Source organism: Schistocerca piceifrons, chromosome 1, assembly GCF_021461385.2.
Source record: "Schistocerca piceifrons isolate TAMUIC-IGC-003096 chromosome 1, iqSchPice1.1, whole genome shotgun sequence".
NCBI lineage: Eukaryota > Metazoa > Arthropoda > Insecta > Orthoptera > Acrididae > Schistocerca > Schistocerca piceifrons.
Window position 1 is genome coordinate 1,109,630,505 of NC_060138.1, and position 15,030 is coordinate 1,109,645,534.

General features: G+C 44.4%; 1 protein-coding gene across 3 annotated transcripts in view; it reads right to left on the reverse strand.

Moving 5' to 3' along the window:
* LOC124798990 (caspase-1-like) overlaps positions 1-15,030 on the reverse strand; it is a 135,000-nt gene that overhangs the window by 40,013 nt on the left and 79,957 nt on the right. For all 3 annotated transcript variants that reach the window (XM_047262544.1, XM_047262537.1, XM_047262529.1), the window contains one exon: positions 6,387-6,673. In XM_047262544.1, the coding sequence (XP_047118500.1) occupies positions 6,387-6,651 (265 nt within the window). In that variant the 5' untranslated portion in view covers positions 6,652-6,673. The remainder of the gene's footprint in view (positions 1-6,386; positions 6,674-15,030) is intronic.

Consider the following 15,030-nt stretch of genomic DNA (forward strand, 5'->3'; position numbering starts at 1 on the left):
AGTGCAAATTTTCCGGAAGATATCGTAAGAGGAAAAAAAGCCAATATCAGAATCCTTGAAGGTCAGGAATGGTTGGGAAACCACAATGCAAACCACCATAGTACTGTATAGGTCAGTGGGTTATCCTGACAAGCTCATACACTGTAAAAGGAAAAATTAAGAAATTTATTACCCGGAATCAAAACGCATGTCAGGTAATTGTGATGACCTAGCCGGTGAACATTAAACAGGAGCTTTCGACACAGAAATGGTCATAGAAGCTGGAAGAATATGCCCTTCTGGGGTTCATCAGATCCAGATACATTACCACCGTTCTTTTTGTTTTCGTTTTTTTTAATATGTATGTTGTGTTCCGTTCTTTACGTCAGGTGGTGCGCTTTAATTGTGTGTACATGTGCAGTTCATCAAGCTGTATGATTTTTATGCACATATACGTGTAGTTGCACATCAAAGAAAAAGGAAAGGCATGCCGCACTAACATAAGCTAGATGCATGCTACCGTAAGTGGCAGCGCCACAAGTGTATCGAGTTTTTTGGTGTTTTATTGTGTGTATCTGTTGTGTCATATACCAAAGTAATAGAGATATGAGAATTTTGTACCAGTGATGAAGGGGTTTCTTGTTTTCTTTTTTGGATGTTAGTTTGCAGAGTATAAGGTATGGGTAGATTTCTTTTGTTATAAGTTAAGGATTATTTTGGACGATGTCATGGGATTTGGTTTATGTTCTTAGTATAGTACTTCTTGCTTTGCTTGTGTTTTACAAAGAAACTCTTGATGGAATAAAGTTTTTCATTTTTTGTGTCTGTAAAAACGCCGTTGTGGAACCCAGAAATGCTTCTTTGGAACTTAAGTGCTGCTTTGGATTGTGTCTGAAACTTTTGTGTGATACGTTAGAAGGAAGTTTATTTCTTAGCATGAATTGTTGTTACTTGAAATATTAAGGCTGGTGGACTATTGCATCCTTGGAACACGCATAGGAGTAAAGCACTATTGGTGTAAGTTAACATTTTGGTAACATAGTAGGAAGTCATTACTGACTGATGAATGAGTTATTCATTACTTGGAGACAGTTAGACTTTGTTATTTTGAATTTTTTACTTGGAATATCGTTTACTCGTCTTGTTAGCGTAAAGAGCTAGGTTTCTGTTTTATTACTGGACGAATACGGTGAGGGTAAAGTAGGACGATGAACGATGAGTGTTTTGTGGCGTAATGATCCTGATCACAGGTGTGGCAATAGAATTTTTATTTTGAAAGCAGAAAGTGGAGAGGAAAGAGGGCACTTCGTGGTAGGCTTAGCCCACATGATTCTCGCTAACTGACGCTGCAGATTTGTCGGAAAGCCTTCTTCTGGGGTAAGAATATGGTAACAGATAATGGAGTGAATGTAAGCAAAGTAAAGAAGCCTCCAGAGACGGTGGAGATTATTCGTACCATGAAAATAGCAGTACCGGTATTCAGATGTAGCACAAACTCTTTCACGTGATACAAGAAAGCTCTTCATCTAACCTTAGTCACAAATATTTAAAATACAAGACTTTACTGTGTGACCACCATGGGACAACACATTTCAGCTCTTACAAGAGTGAAGAGCATTGCTTTTTGTTGCAGTTCGACGTTACTTTACTCTCTGGAAGCCACCTGCTAATGTTATTGACTAACCTGTTAGATGGCTCTACACCTACATCCACACGATTGCTCTGCAATTCACAGTTAAGTGTCTGGCAGGAGGTTAATCGAACCACCATTAAGCTACTTCTCTGCCGTTCTATTCTAGAACAGTGCGCGAGAAAAACGAATAGTTAAATCTTTCCGTGCGACCTCTGATTTCTCTTATTTTATTATGATGATCATTTCTTCCTACGTAGGTGGGCACCAACAAAATATTTTCACACATTGAGGAGATAGGTGGTTATTGAAATTTCGTCAGAAGTTCCTACCTCAGCGAAAAACGCCTTTGCTTTAATGACAACCATTCCAATTCGTGTTTCATATCCGTAGCATTCTCTCCCCTATTTCGTGGTAATACAAAATGACCTGCTCTTCTTTAGGTTTCTCGATGTCCTCAGTCAATCACATCTGATGCGGATCCCACACCGCACAGCAGCACTCCAGAAGAGGGCGGACAAGCGTAGTGTGAGCATCTTAGATCTTTTACATATTGTTCCCCATCTAACAATTGTGTCATCTGCAAAGGGAAAGTGTTTCGAACCATCTCTCAGGTTCAGTAGTAGATCATTGATACAATTATTTTAAGAAAACGGACTGTAACAGAACCTGTGGCAACTTTCCACTTTACATATTCAAACTTATTCCCTGTTTGTTAAACTGGAGGAGAACTTTCTGCTATCTTCTTCCAAGATCTGAGCTCTTGCCAACGTTTTTCCGTTATCCTATGATATTCCAATTTATGCAAAATTGTTTCACTACAAAGGCCTTTGTTAAATCAAAGACAATAACTTCTATCCTCCTGTGCTGCCCTAGTAATGCCTCGCATTCAAAACAACAAATTTCTTTTCCTGTGAATGCTACTTCCTCGAAGGTAAACTTCCAGTCTGCCAATAAATTACGTGTCCTGAGATGTGGCATTCGTCCCTTATACACTCCTGGAAATTGAAATAAGAACACCGTGAATTCATTGTCCCAGGAAGGGGAAACTTCATTGACACATTCCTGGGGTCAGATACATCACATGATCACACTGACAGAACCACAGGCACATAGACACAGGCAACAGAGCATGCACAATGTCGGCACTAGTACAGTGTATATCCACCTTTCGCAGCAATGCAGGCTGCTATTCTCCCATGGAGACGATCGTAGAGATGCTGGATGTAGTCCTGTGGAACGGCTTGCCATGCCATTTCCACCTGGCGCCTCAGTTGGACCAGCGTTCGTGCTGGACGTGCAGACCGCGTGAGACGACGCTTCATCCAGTCCCAAACATGCTCAATGGGGGACAGAATCGGAGATCTTGTTGGCCAGGGTAGTTGACTTACACCTTCTAGAGCACGTTGGGTGGCACGGGATACATGCGGACGTGCATTGTCCTGTTGGAACAGCAAGTTCCCTTGCCGGTCTAGGAATGGTAGAACGATGGGTTCGATCACGGTTTGGATGTACCGTGCACTATTCAGTGTCCCCTCGACGATCACCAGTGGTGTACGGCCAGTGTAGGAGATCGCTCCCCACACCATGATGCCGGGTGTTGGCCCTGTGTGCCTCGGTCGTATGCAGTCCTGATTGTGGCGCTCACCTGCACTGCGCCAAACACGCATACGACCATCATTGGCACCAAGGCAGAAGCGACTCTCATCGCTGAAGACGACACGTCTCCATTCGTCCCTCCATTCACGCCTGTCGCGACACCACTGGAGGCGGGCTGCACGATGTTGGGGCGTGAGCGGAAGACGGCCTAACGGTGTGCGGGACCGTAGCCCAGCTTCATGGAGACGGTTGCGAATGGTCCTCGCCGATACCCCAGGAGCAACAGTGTCCCTAATTTGCTGGGAAGTGGTGGTGCGGTCCCCTACGGCACTGCGTAGGATCCTACGGTCTTGGCGTGCAACCGTGCGTCGCTGCGGTCCGGTCCCAGGTCGACGGGCACGTGCACCTTCCGCCGACCACTGGCGACAACATCGATGTACTGTGGAGACCTCACGCCCCACGTGTTGAGCAATTAGGCGGTACGTCCACCCGGCCTCCCGCATGCCCACTATACGCCCTCGCTCAAAGTCCGTCAACTGCACATACGGTTCACGTCCACGCTGTCGCGGCATGCTACCAGTGTTAAAGACTGCGATGGAGCTCCGTGTGCCACGGCAAACTGGCTGACACTGACGGCGGCGGTGCACAAATGCTGCGCAGCTAGCGCCATTCGACGGCCAACACCGCGGTTCCTGGTGTGTCCGCTGTGCCGTGCGTGTGATCATTGCTTGTACAGCCCTCTCGCAGTGTCCGGAGCAAGTATGGTGGGTCTGACACACCGGTGTCAATGTGTTCTTTTTTCCATTTCCAGGAGTGTATTTCGTGTCTCAAAATCTTTCGAAAACACTGGATTCAAGGATTTTAGTTCACAATTATCTACACTATCTATCTCTCCTTTTTTATGTATTCGTTTCACTAACGATGCCATTTAACGCTCTTACTCTGCCGGCGAAGGTGAAGTTCTTCATTTCCAACATAAAAGAAATCAACATTTGTCTTGAAACTATTACGGTCACTTTTAAAGTTATCACTGTCAACCCAATATTCGAAAAGATACGTAAATGTTTATTTTTAAATATTTAACGTCTCAAAAAGGAGGTCGACAGGAAGTGCAAAATGGCTAAACAGGAGTGGCTAGAGGACAAATGTAAGGATGTAGAGGCTTATCTCACTAGGGGTAAGATAGATACTGCCTACAGGAAAATTAAAGAGACCTTTGGAGAAAAGAGAACCACTTGTATGAATATCAAGAGCTCAGATGGAAAGCCAGTTCTAAGCAAAGGAGGGAAAGCAGAAAGGTGAAAGGAGTATATAGAGGGTCTATACCAGGACGATGTATTTAAGGACAATATTATGGAAATGGAAGACGATGTAGACGAAGATGAAATGGGAGATACGATACTGCGTGAAGAGTTTGACAGAGCACTGAAAGACATGAGTCGAAACAAGGCCCCAGGAGTAGACAACATTCCATTAGAACTACTGACGGCCTTGGGAGAGCCAGTCCTGACAAAACTCTACCGTCTGGTGAGCAAGATGTATAAGACAGGCGAAATACCCTCAGACTTCAAGAAGAATATAATCATTCCAATCCCAAAGAAAGCAGCTGTTGACAGATGTGAAAATTACCGAACTATCAGTTTAATAAGTCACGGCTGCAAAATACTAACGCGAATTCTTTACAGACTAATGGAAAAACTAGTAGAAGCCGACCTCGGGGAAGATCAGTTTGGATTCCGTAGAAATATTGGAACACGTGAGGGAATACTGACCCTACGACTTATCTTGGAAGCTAGATTAAGGAAAGGCAAACCTACGTTTCTAGCATTTGTAGACTTAGAGAAAGCTTTTGACAATGTTGACTGGAATACTCTCTTTCAGATTCTGAAGGTGGCACGGGTAAAATACAGGGAACGAAAGGCTATTTACAATTTGTACAGACACCAAATGGCAGTTATAAGAGTTGAGGGGCATGAAAGGGAAGCAGTGGTTGGGAAGGGAGTGAGACAGGGTTGTAGCCTCTCCCCGATGTTATTCAATCTGTATATTGAGCAAGAATTGAAGGAAACAAAAGAAAAATTCGGAGTAGATATTAAAATCCATGGAGAAGAAATAAAAACCTTGAGGTTCGCCAATGACATTGTAATTCTGTCAGAGACAGCAAAGGGCTTGGAAGAGCAGTTGAATGGAATGGATAGCGTCTTGAAAGGAGGGTATAAGGTGAACATCAACAAAAGCAAAACGAGGATAACGAAATGTAGTCAAATTAAGTCGGGAGATGCTGAGGGTATTAGATTAGGAAATGAGACACTTAAAGTAGTAAAGGAGTTTTGCTATTTGGGGAGCAAAACGATTGATGATGGTAGAAGTAGAGAGGATATAAAATGTAGGCTGGCAATGGCAAGGAAAGCGTTTCTAAAGAAGAGAAATTTGTTAATATCGAGTATAGATTTAAGTGTCAGGAAGTCGTTTCTGAAAGTATTTGTATGGAGTGTAGCCATGTATGGAAGTGAAGCATGGACGATAAATAGTTTGGAAAGGAAGAGAATAGAAGCTTTCGAAATGTGGTGCTACAGAAGAATGCTGAAGATTAGATGGGTAGATCACGTAACTAATGAGGAGGTATTGAATAGGATTGGGGAGAGGAGAAGTTTGTGGCACAACTTGACAAAAAGAAGGGACCGGTTGGTAGGACATATTCTGAGGCATCAAGGGATCACCAATTTAGCATTGGAGGGCAGCGTGGAGGGTAAAAATCGTAGAGGGAGACCAAGAGATGAATACACCAAGGAGATTCAGAAGGATGTAGGTTGCAGTAGGTACTGGGAGATGAAGAAGCTTGCACAAGTTAGAGTAGCATGGAGAGCTGCATCAAACCAGTCTCAGGACTGAAGACCACAACAAAATGGTTGAAATGGCTCTGAGCACTATGGGACTTAACATCTATGGTCATCAGTCCCCTAAAACTTAGAACTACATAAACCTAACTAACCTAAGGACAGCACACAACACCCAGCCATCACGAGGCAGAGAAAATCCCTGACCCCGCCGGGAATCGAACACGGGAACCCGGCGTGGGAAGCGAGAACGCTACCGCACGACCACGAGCTGCGGACTAAGACCACAACAACATCAACAACAACAAATATTTAAGATGTTTCTGAAGATGTTTACTTACCTTTTGCCAGTATTTCCATTATTTCCTTGCAACGCTTATCGTCGAGAGGTATGACTTTGAAGCCGAGTTTGCTAAAAGTCTTCAAGACTTCGTCTCTGTCTCGGCTGGTTCCTTCTCTTCTCGGCGGCCTGTACAACTCGCCGTCTTTGTACTCACGGACTTCGAACTCATAATGGTTGAAGACGAGAGCCAAACCACGCTTAGTATTGCGCATGAAGTACTCCTCGTCGTCTTTCGAGACGCCAGGGTTCGGCAGCGCTTGCATCACTCGCGAAGGTTTGGAAATTCTGCAACCAATTGATTGTCATTCAGTGTTTGTACATTGTAGAGCAAAGCAACTTGATCTTTTTAGAAATACATTCAAATAAAAGTAACGCAGATGCGTATTTAATTATTTGAACAGCACCAAGGACAACATCCAGCTTTTGTATTTACAGAGTTCTCAAGAAGATATGAGGCAGAAGGTTTCCATTATTGCCAATTCTCTGCTTTAACTGAACTATCATAGGAAGTTTCGTTCAACTCTTCCCAGCATATCGACGGATAAGTTGGCGCCAGCTTCAGGAATGTTGTTCTCCAGGAGGCTAGGGTCCTAGGGCGATCGTTGTAAACAAATTATTTTAAATAGCCAGTCGTAGGGGGCTAAATCTGGCGATCATGGTGGCGAGTGGAGATTCCTCCACAAGGAAATGAGATGTCCCGGGAAGAGGTATCGCAAAACAGTCATTGATGCACATGCTGTATGTCCCATGACACAGTCCGGCTGGAACCATGCATCTTCCACGCGTGTTTCGTTGAGTGTTGGCAGGAAAAACTCCTGAATCTTGTGGACATAACTATCAGAAGTCACCGAAGCTGCCCGTTCGTTTTCTTCAAATAACCGTGGACCAATTATTTCAGCTCGCGATTGTGCACACCAAACAGTTACACTTTGTGAACGTAGGGGTCGATGATGAAGTTGTCTGGCTACTTATTTACGAATGCAAAAAATTAATGTGAGACTCATCACTGACGAAAACAACGTCGAATTCAATGTTGACACGGGGTGTACGAATCAAGCAGCATCTCTTATAGCATCAACAGCCTCATGCTGGAGATTAAATCTTGTTGCAAGATGTTCACCCCATCACATCACATGCACTTTTTCCAACACCTGTTACTGAAATTATCCATTTTGTTGTCTTAATTCCTGTACTACAGTGTTGACCAAGCTCTTAAAGCTGAAAGCGGTCTTGCTGCACCATCAGTCACATACACATATTTAAGAAATTCATGGCCTCTAAATGCTATTGAGGCGTAGCGCCGTATAACGATCCTGCCTTGGAGGCGGTTAAGTTGGAGATGTGTCTCAGAGTTGGATAGTGACAGATGGTGACGCGAGACTAGACGCGCACGTAGTTTATGTATCAGCCGACAGAGGACAATATTAGATAGGGGGACTGTGATTTTAGTTTCGATTGCTCCCACTAGAGTGCACTAAAGTAATAGAATGATTTTCATAAACTGTTCTAGTATTTTCATAAAGTGTTACTATTTCTTTTTGTGTATGTAAAATGTTATAAATGTGTTTTAGCAGTATGAATGATGTGTGAGTGTGGTTTAAGGTTTATATGAAGATAATTGTTTAACAAGTTATGTAGTAGGATATAGTGTGGGAACATTTCGAAGAAGTATGGATATGGACAAAGGGGATTTTTGTAGAATAGATTTTTAAAGTAAGTTTATGGTGAAAGGAAAGTTAATTCAGGTATAAATAACAACAGTAAATAACTTTATGCATAAGCAAAACTTCAGCATATTACATAATTACGTCGGTAAAAAGTGCAGTCGTGAGGTTTACTATTTTGCGATGGGTTATGCATGAAAAGTGCGGACTGACGCGGGAGAGTGTTTGTTTTGCTATTGGCTGTTGACCAATGATAAAGCAGTATTCTTCGCGCGCCTTTCTCTGCTGATAGAGAAGACCTAGAGTATTCTAGAGAAGAGTGGAAGCCTAGCCATGAAAGAGATCGGACGTGTGCAGTAGTACACTCCTGGAAATTGAAATAAGAACACCGTGAATTCATTGTCCCAGGAAGGGGAAACTTCATTGACACATTCCTGGGGTCAGATACATCACATGATCACACTGACAGAACCACAGGCACATAGACACAGGCAACAGAGCATGCACAATGTCGGCACTAGTACAGTGTATATCCACCTTTCGCAGCAATGCAGGCTGCTATTCTCCCATGGAGACGATCGTAGAGATGCTGGATGTAGCCCTGTGAAACGGCTTGCCATGCCATTTCCACCTGGCGCCTCAGTTGGACCATCGTTCGTGCTGGACGTGCAGACCGCGTGAGACGACGCTTCATCCGGTCCCAAACATGCTCAATGGGGGACAGATCCGGAGATCTTGCTGGCCAGGGTAGTTGACTTACACCTTCTAGAGCACGTTGGGTGGCACGGGATACATGCGGACGTGCATTGTCCTGTTGGAACAGCAAGTTCCCTTGCCGGTCTAGGAATGGTAGAATGATGGGTTCGATGACGGTTTGGATGTACCGTGCACTATTCAGTGTCCCCTCGACGATCACCAGTGGTGTACGGCCAGTGTAGGAGATCGCTCCCCACACCATGATGCCGGGTGTTGGCCCTGTGTGCCTCGGTCGTATGCAGTCCTGATTGTGGCGCTCACCTGCACGGCGCCAAACACGCATACGACCATCATTGGCACCAAGGCAGAAGCGACTCTCATCGCTGAAGACGACACGTCTCCATTCGTCCCTCCATTCACGCCTGTCGCGACACCACTGGAGGCGGGCTGCACGATGTTGGGGCGTGAGCGGAAGACGGCCTAACGGTGTGCGGGACCGTAGCCCAGCTTCATGGAGACGGTTGCGAATGGTCCTCGCCGATACACCAGGAGCAACAGTGTCCCTAATTTGCTGGGAAGTGGCGGTGCGGTCCCCTACGGCACTGCGTAGGATCCTACGGTCTTGGCGTGCATCCGTGCGTCGCTGCGGTCCGGTCCCAGGTCGACGGGCACGTGCACCTTCCGCCGACCACTGGCGACAACATCGATGTACTGTGGAGACCTCACGCCCCACGTGTTGAGCAATTCGGCGGTACGTCCACCCGGCCTCCCGCATGCCCACTATACGCCCTCGCTCAAAGTCCGTCAACTGCACATACGGTTCACGTCCACGCTGTCGCGGCATGCTACCAGTGTTAAAGACTGCGATGGAGCTCCGTATGCCACGGCAAACTGGCTGACACTGACGGCGGCGGTGCACAAATGCTGCGCAGCTAGCGCCATTCGACGGCCAACACCGCGGTTCCTGGTGTGTCCGCTGTGCCGTGCGTGTGATCATTGCTTGTACAGCCCTCTCGCAGTGTCCGGAGCAAGTATGGTGGGTCTGACACACCGGTGTCAATGTGTTCTTTTTTCCATTTCCAGGAGTGTAGTTACGGTGGAAATGATAAGTTGCCGGATCTACCAGTGTTTCATACATCAAAAGTGTTGGAAAGTGACGGCATAATTATTCCGATGTGTGTGTAGAAATTTCGGAATTTTGAAGTGAATTTTGTAACGAGAAAAGACACATATTCCGCGTGGCGTATTGAGCTGGTCGGTGGCTAAAAACTGTGACTGCTTTTGGTACCGACAGACTTCATATTTGGCGAGCATTATCAATCCAAAACAATCAGTATTTTTGTACGTATTACGTTTTCGGGAAATGCAACACCATAAACTTGCTAACGTGAGTGGAAGGGATTGTGTGTGACTGTGTTAAGACTAGCACAGGCTTGGCAGTGATACTTGTTCACCTAAGTTTCAGACTATATTAATTGAGGACAAAATTTCCGAACTTTCATTTCGTGTTTCTCCCGAAACGTAGATTAGTGACTTTAATTGCAGCCCGGTTCACGTCGAAGTACAGTAGGTTTCACTCGGCTTCCCTTCTGATGATCTGTTGAGACAATGTTCACAGGTAGGTGCAGGTCCGTCGTAAAGGGACGGAAAGAACCGCGCCGCCGCACTATGTCATCAATTATCACGCTGACAGCGTAGCATCATGTGCACTGTCATGAATGAGATCGTCACTGACAATAGCAAAACAGTGTGATGTTCCAAGGAAGTGAGCAACACGTGAATATTGATACCTGTGATGTGTGCCAGTGGTAACTTTGAATTTCGTTCTGAGCAACAGACCAATTCTCAGCAAAGTTGAAATGAAGACTTAATATATAGGTATTCTGGGATGTGGATGATTTTACTTCTGCTATGATCTGTCTTTGAATCCCCCAAAAATGATGATGAGCTATTCCTTTCACGACCCAATGCTTAACTTCTGTAACAAACTTATCTCGTCCTACTGTCTGCTTCACCAACTCTCCTCTGTCCCACAGTGCATAGGTTACGTCATTGACAGGATCCTGAAGATGTAATGCTTCAACAGTCATCACTTAAGCACCAGGTGGAGACCCGTGGTCTAGGGGTAGCGTCTTTGATTCATAATCAAAAACGTCTTCGGTCCCGGGTTCGATCCACGCCACTGCCTAAATTTTGATAAATAATCAGCATTGGCGGCCGAAGACTTCCGGCATAAGAAGTCAGCCTCATTCTGCCAACGGCCTTGTCAAAGAGAGCGGAGGATCGGATAGAGGTTCAGGGCACTTTCTTGTCCTAGGGGTGGGAAATTGCCCCTAAAGGCGGAAGAATCAGCAATGATCAACGACATGAGGATGCAGAAGGCAATGAAAACCACTGCATTAAAGACACGTAACGTGTATCCACAGGACACGTGGCCTGTAATTGAAGAAGTGTCATGATGATCTCTCCATTGGCAAAAGATTCTGGAATAGTCCCCCATTTGGATCTCTGGGAGGGGACTGCCAAGGGGGAGGTTACCATGAGAAAAAGATTGAATAATCAACGAAAGGATAACGTTCTACGAGTCGGGGCGTGGAATGTCAGAAGCTTGAACGTGGTAGGGAAACTAGAAATTCTGAAAAGGGAAATGCAAAGGCTCAATCTAGATACAGTAGGGGTCAGTGAAGTGAAGTGGAAGGAAGACAAGGATTTCTGGTCAGATGAGTATCGGGTAATATCAACAGCAGCAGAAAATGGTATAACAGGTGTAGGATTCGTTATGAATAGGAAGGTAGGGCAGAGGGTGTGTTACTGTGAACAGTTCAGTGACCGGGTTGTTCTAATCAGAATCGACAGCAGACCGACACCGACAACGATAGTTCAGGTATACATGCCGACGTCGCAAGCTGAAGATGAACAGATAGCGAAAGTGTATGAGGATATTGAAAGGGTAACGCAGTATGTAAAGGGGGACGAAAATCTAATAGTCATGGGCGACTGGAATGCAGTTGTAGGTGAAGGAGTAGAAGAAAAGGTTACAGGAGAATATGGGCTTGGGACGAGGAATGAAAGAGGAGAAAGACTAATTGAGTTCTGTAACAAGTTTCAGCTAGTAATAGCGAATACCCTGTTCAAGAATCACAAGAGGAGGAGGTATACGTGGAAAAGGCCGGGAGATACGGGAAGATTTCAATTAGATTACATCATGGTCAGACAGAGATTCCGAAATCAGATACTGGATTGTAAGGCGTACCCAGGAGCAGATATAGACTCAGATCACAATATAGTAGTGATGAAGAGTAGGCTGAAGTTCAAGACATTAGTCAGGAAGAATCAATACGCAAAGAAGTGGGATACGGCAGTACTAAGGAATGACGAGATACGTTTGAAGTTCTCTAACGCTATAGATACAGCAATAAGGAATAGCGCAGTAGGCAGTACAGTTGAAGAGGAATGAACATCTCTAAAAAGGGCCATCACAGAAGTTGGGAAGGAAAACATAGGTACAAAGAAGGTAGCTGCGAAGAAACCATGGGTAACAGAAGAAATACTTCAGTTGATTGATGAAAGGAGGAAGTACAAACATGTTCCGGGAAAATCAGGAATACAGAAATACAAGTCGCTGAGGAATGAAATAAATAGGAAGTGCAGGGAAGCTAAGACGAAATGGCTGCAGGAAAAATGTGAAGACATCGAAAAAGATATGATTGTCGGAAGGACACACTCAGCATACAGAAAAGTCAAAACAACCTTTGGTGACATTAGAAGCAACGGTGGTAACGCTAAGAGTGCAACGGAAATTCCACTGTTAAATGCAGAGGAGAGAGCAGATAGGTGGAAAGAATACATTGAAAGCCTCTATGAGGGTGAAGATTTGTCTGATGTGATAGAAGAAGAAACAGGAGTCGATTTAGAAGAGATAGGGAATCCAGTATTAGAATCGGAATTTAAAAGAGCTTTGGAGGACTTACGGTCAAATAAGGCAGAAGGGATAGATAACATTCCATAAGAATTTCTAAAATCATTAGGGGAAGTGGCAATAAAACGACTATTCACGTTGGTGTGTAGAATATATGAGTCTGGTGACATACCATCTGACAATCGGAAAAGCATCATCCACACAATTCCGAAGACGGCAAGAGCTGACAAGTGCGAGAATTATCGCACAATCAGCTTAACAGCTCATGCATCGAAGCTGCTTACAAGAATAACATACAGAAGAATGGAAAAGAAAATTGAGAATGCACAAGGTGACGATCAGTTTGGCTTTAGGAAAAGTAAAGAGACGAGAGAGGCAATTCTGATGTTACGGCTAATAATGGAAGGAAGGCTAAAGAAAAATCAAAACACTTTCATAGGATTTGTCGACCTGGAAAAAGCGTTCGACAATATAAAATGTTGCAAGCTGTTCGAGATTCTGAAAAAAGTAGGGGTAAGCTATAGGGAGAGACGGGTCATATACAATATGTACAACAACCAAGAGGGAATAATAAGAGTGGACGATCAAGAACGAAGTGCTCGTATTAAGAAGGGTGTAAGACAAGGCTGTAGCCTTTCGCCCCTACTCTTCAACCTGTACATCGAGGAAGCAATGATGGAAATAAAAGAAAGGTTCAGGAGTGGAATTAAAATACATGGTGAAAGGATATCAATGATACGATTCGCTGATGACATTGCTATCCTGAGTGAAAGTGAAGAAGAATTAAATGATCTGCTGAACGGAATGAACAGTGTAATGAGTACACGGTATGGTTTGAGAGTAAATCGGAGAAAGACGAAGGTAATGAGAAGTAGTAGAAATGAGAACAGCAAGAAACTTAACATCAGGATTGATGGTCACGAAGTCAATGAAGTTAAGGAATTCTGCTACCTAGGCAGTAAAACAACCAATGACGGACGGAGCAAGGAGGACATCAAAAGCAGGCTCGCTGTGGCAAAAAAGGCATTTCTGGCCAAGAGAAGCCTACAAATATCAAATACCGACCTTAATTTGAGGAAGAAATTTCTGAGGATGTACGTCTGGAGTACAGCATTGTATGGTAGCGAAACATGGACTGTGGGAAAACCGGAACAGAAGAGAATCGAAGCATTTGAGATGTGGTGCTATAGACGAATGTTGAAAATTAGGTGGACTGATAAGGTAAGGAATGAGGAGGTTCTACGCAGAATCGGAGAGGAAAGGAATTTGTGGAAAACACTGATAAGGAGAAGGGACAGGATGATAGGACATCTGCTAAGACATGAGGGAATGACTTCCGTGGTACTAGAGGGAGCTGTAGAGGGCAAAAACTGTAGAGGAAGACAGAGATTGGAATACGTCCAGCAAATAATTGAGGACGTAGGTTGCAAGTGCTACTCTGAGATGAAGAGGTTAGCACAGGAAATGAATTCGTGTCGGGCCGCATCAAACCAGTCAGTAGATTGATCTGATGACAAAAAAAAAAAAAAAAAAAAAAAAACAGTGCACATTACGTACTCCTGAAACGGCTCTTGACATATACACATAAGCCTCAGGTCCATCTCTGTGTACTATTTTTCTGCGACACTACTTATGGCAAAAGAAACAAGTTTCCAATTAGTGCAGTAAATAAATGTGCATACTTCTTTCACTGCCTAGCATTTTACTCATGTTGGTAGTCAGGAGTAGAATTCTGTGAGATCAATTTTCAAATTTGGGTTCTCCTTTTTCATTAAGAGATATGCTTTTCTGAATCATCTTGTCATATGTCTTTTTACCTTTTTAACTTTTTCACCATTTTCACTAACAGAGATAACGTAAGCCTCGTTAAGACCTCGCCTGTTGTAATATTTGTCATCACTTAGGTAATATTCCAGAGAAACAGTAAGCATATCGTCTTACAACGGATTCCCACAGTTAGAATATCGGCACGCCCAAATACCTTTCTCATTATTTATTTTACAAGCTTTTGAAATCAAATAATGTGAGGAAGTGGCTATGTACACTCCTGGAAATGGAAAAAAGAACACATTGACACCGGTGTGTCAGACCCACCATACTTGCTCCGGACACTGCGAGAGGGCTGTACAAGCAATGATCACACGCACGGCACAGCGGACACACCAGGAACCGCAGTGTTGGCCGTCGAATGGCGCTAGTTGCGCAGCATTTGTGCACCGCCGCCGTCAGTGTCAGCCAGTTTGCCGTGGCATACGGAGCTCCATCGCAGTCTTTAACACTGGTAGCATGCCGCGACAGCGTGGACGTGAACCGTATGTGCAGTTGACGGACTTTGAGCGAGGGCGTATAGTGGGCATGCGGGA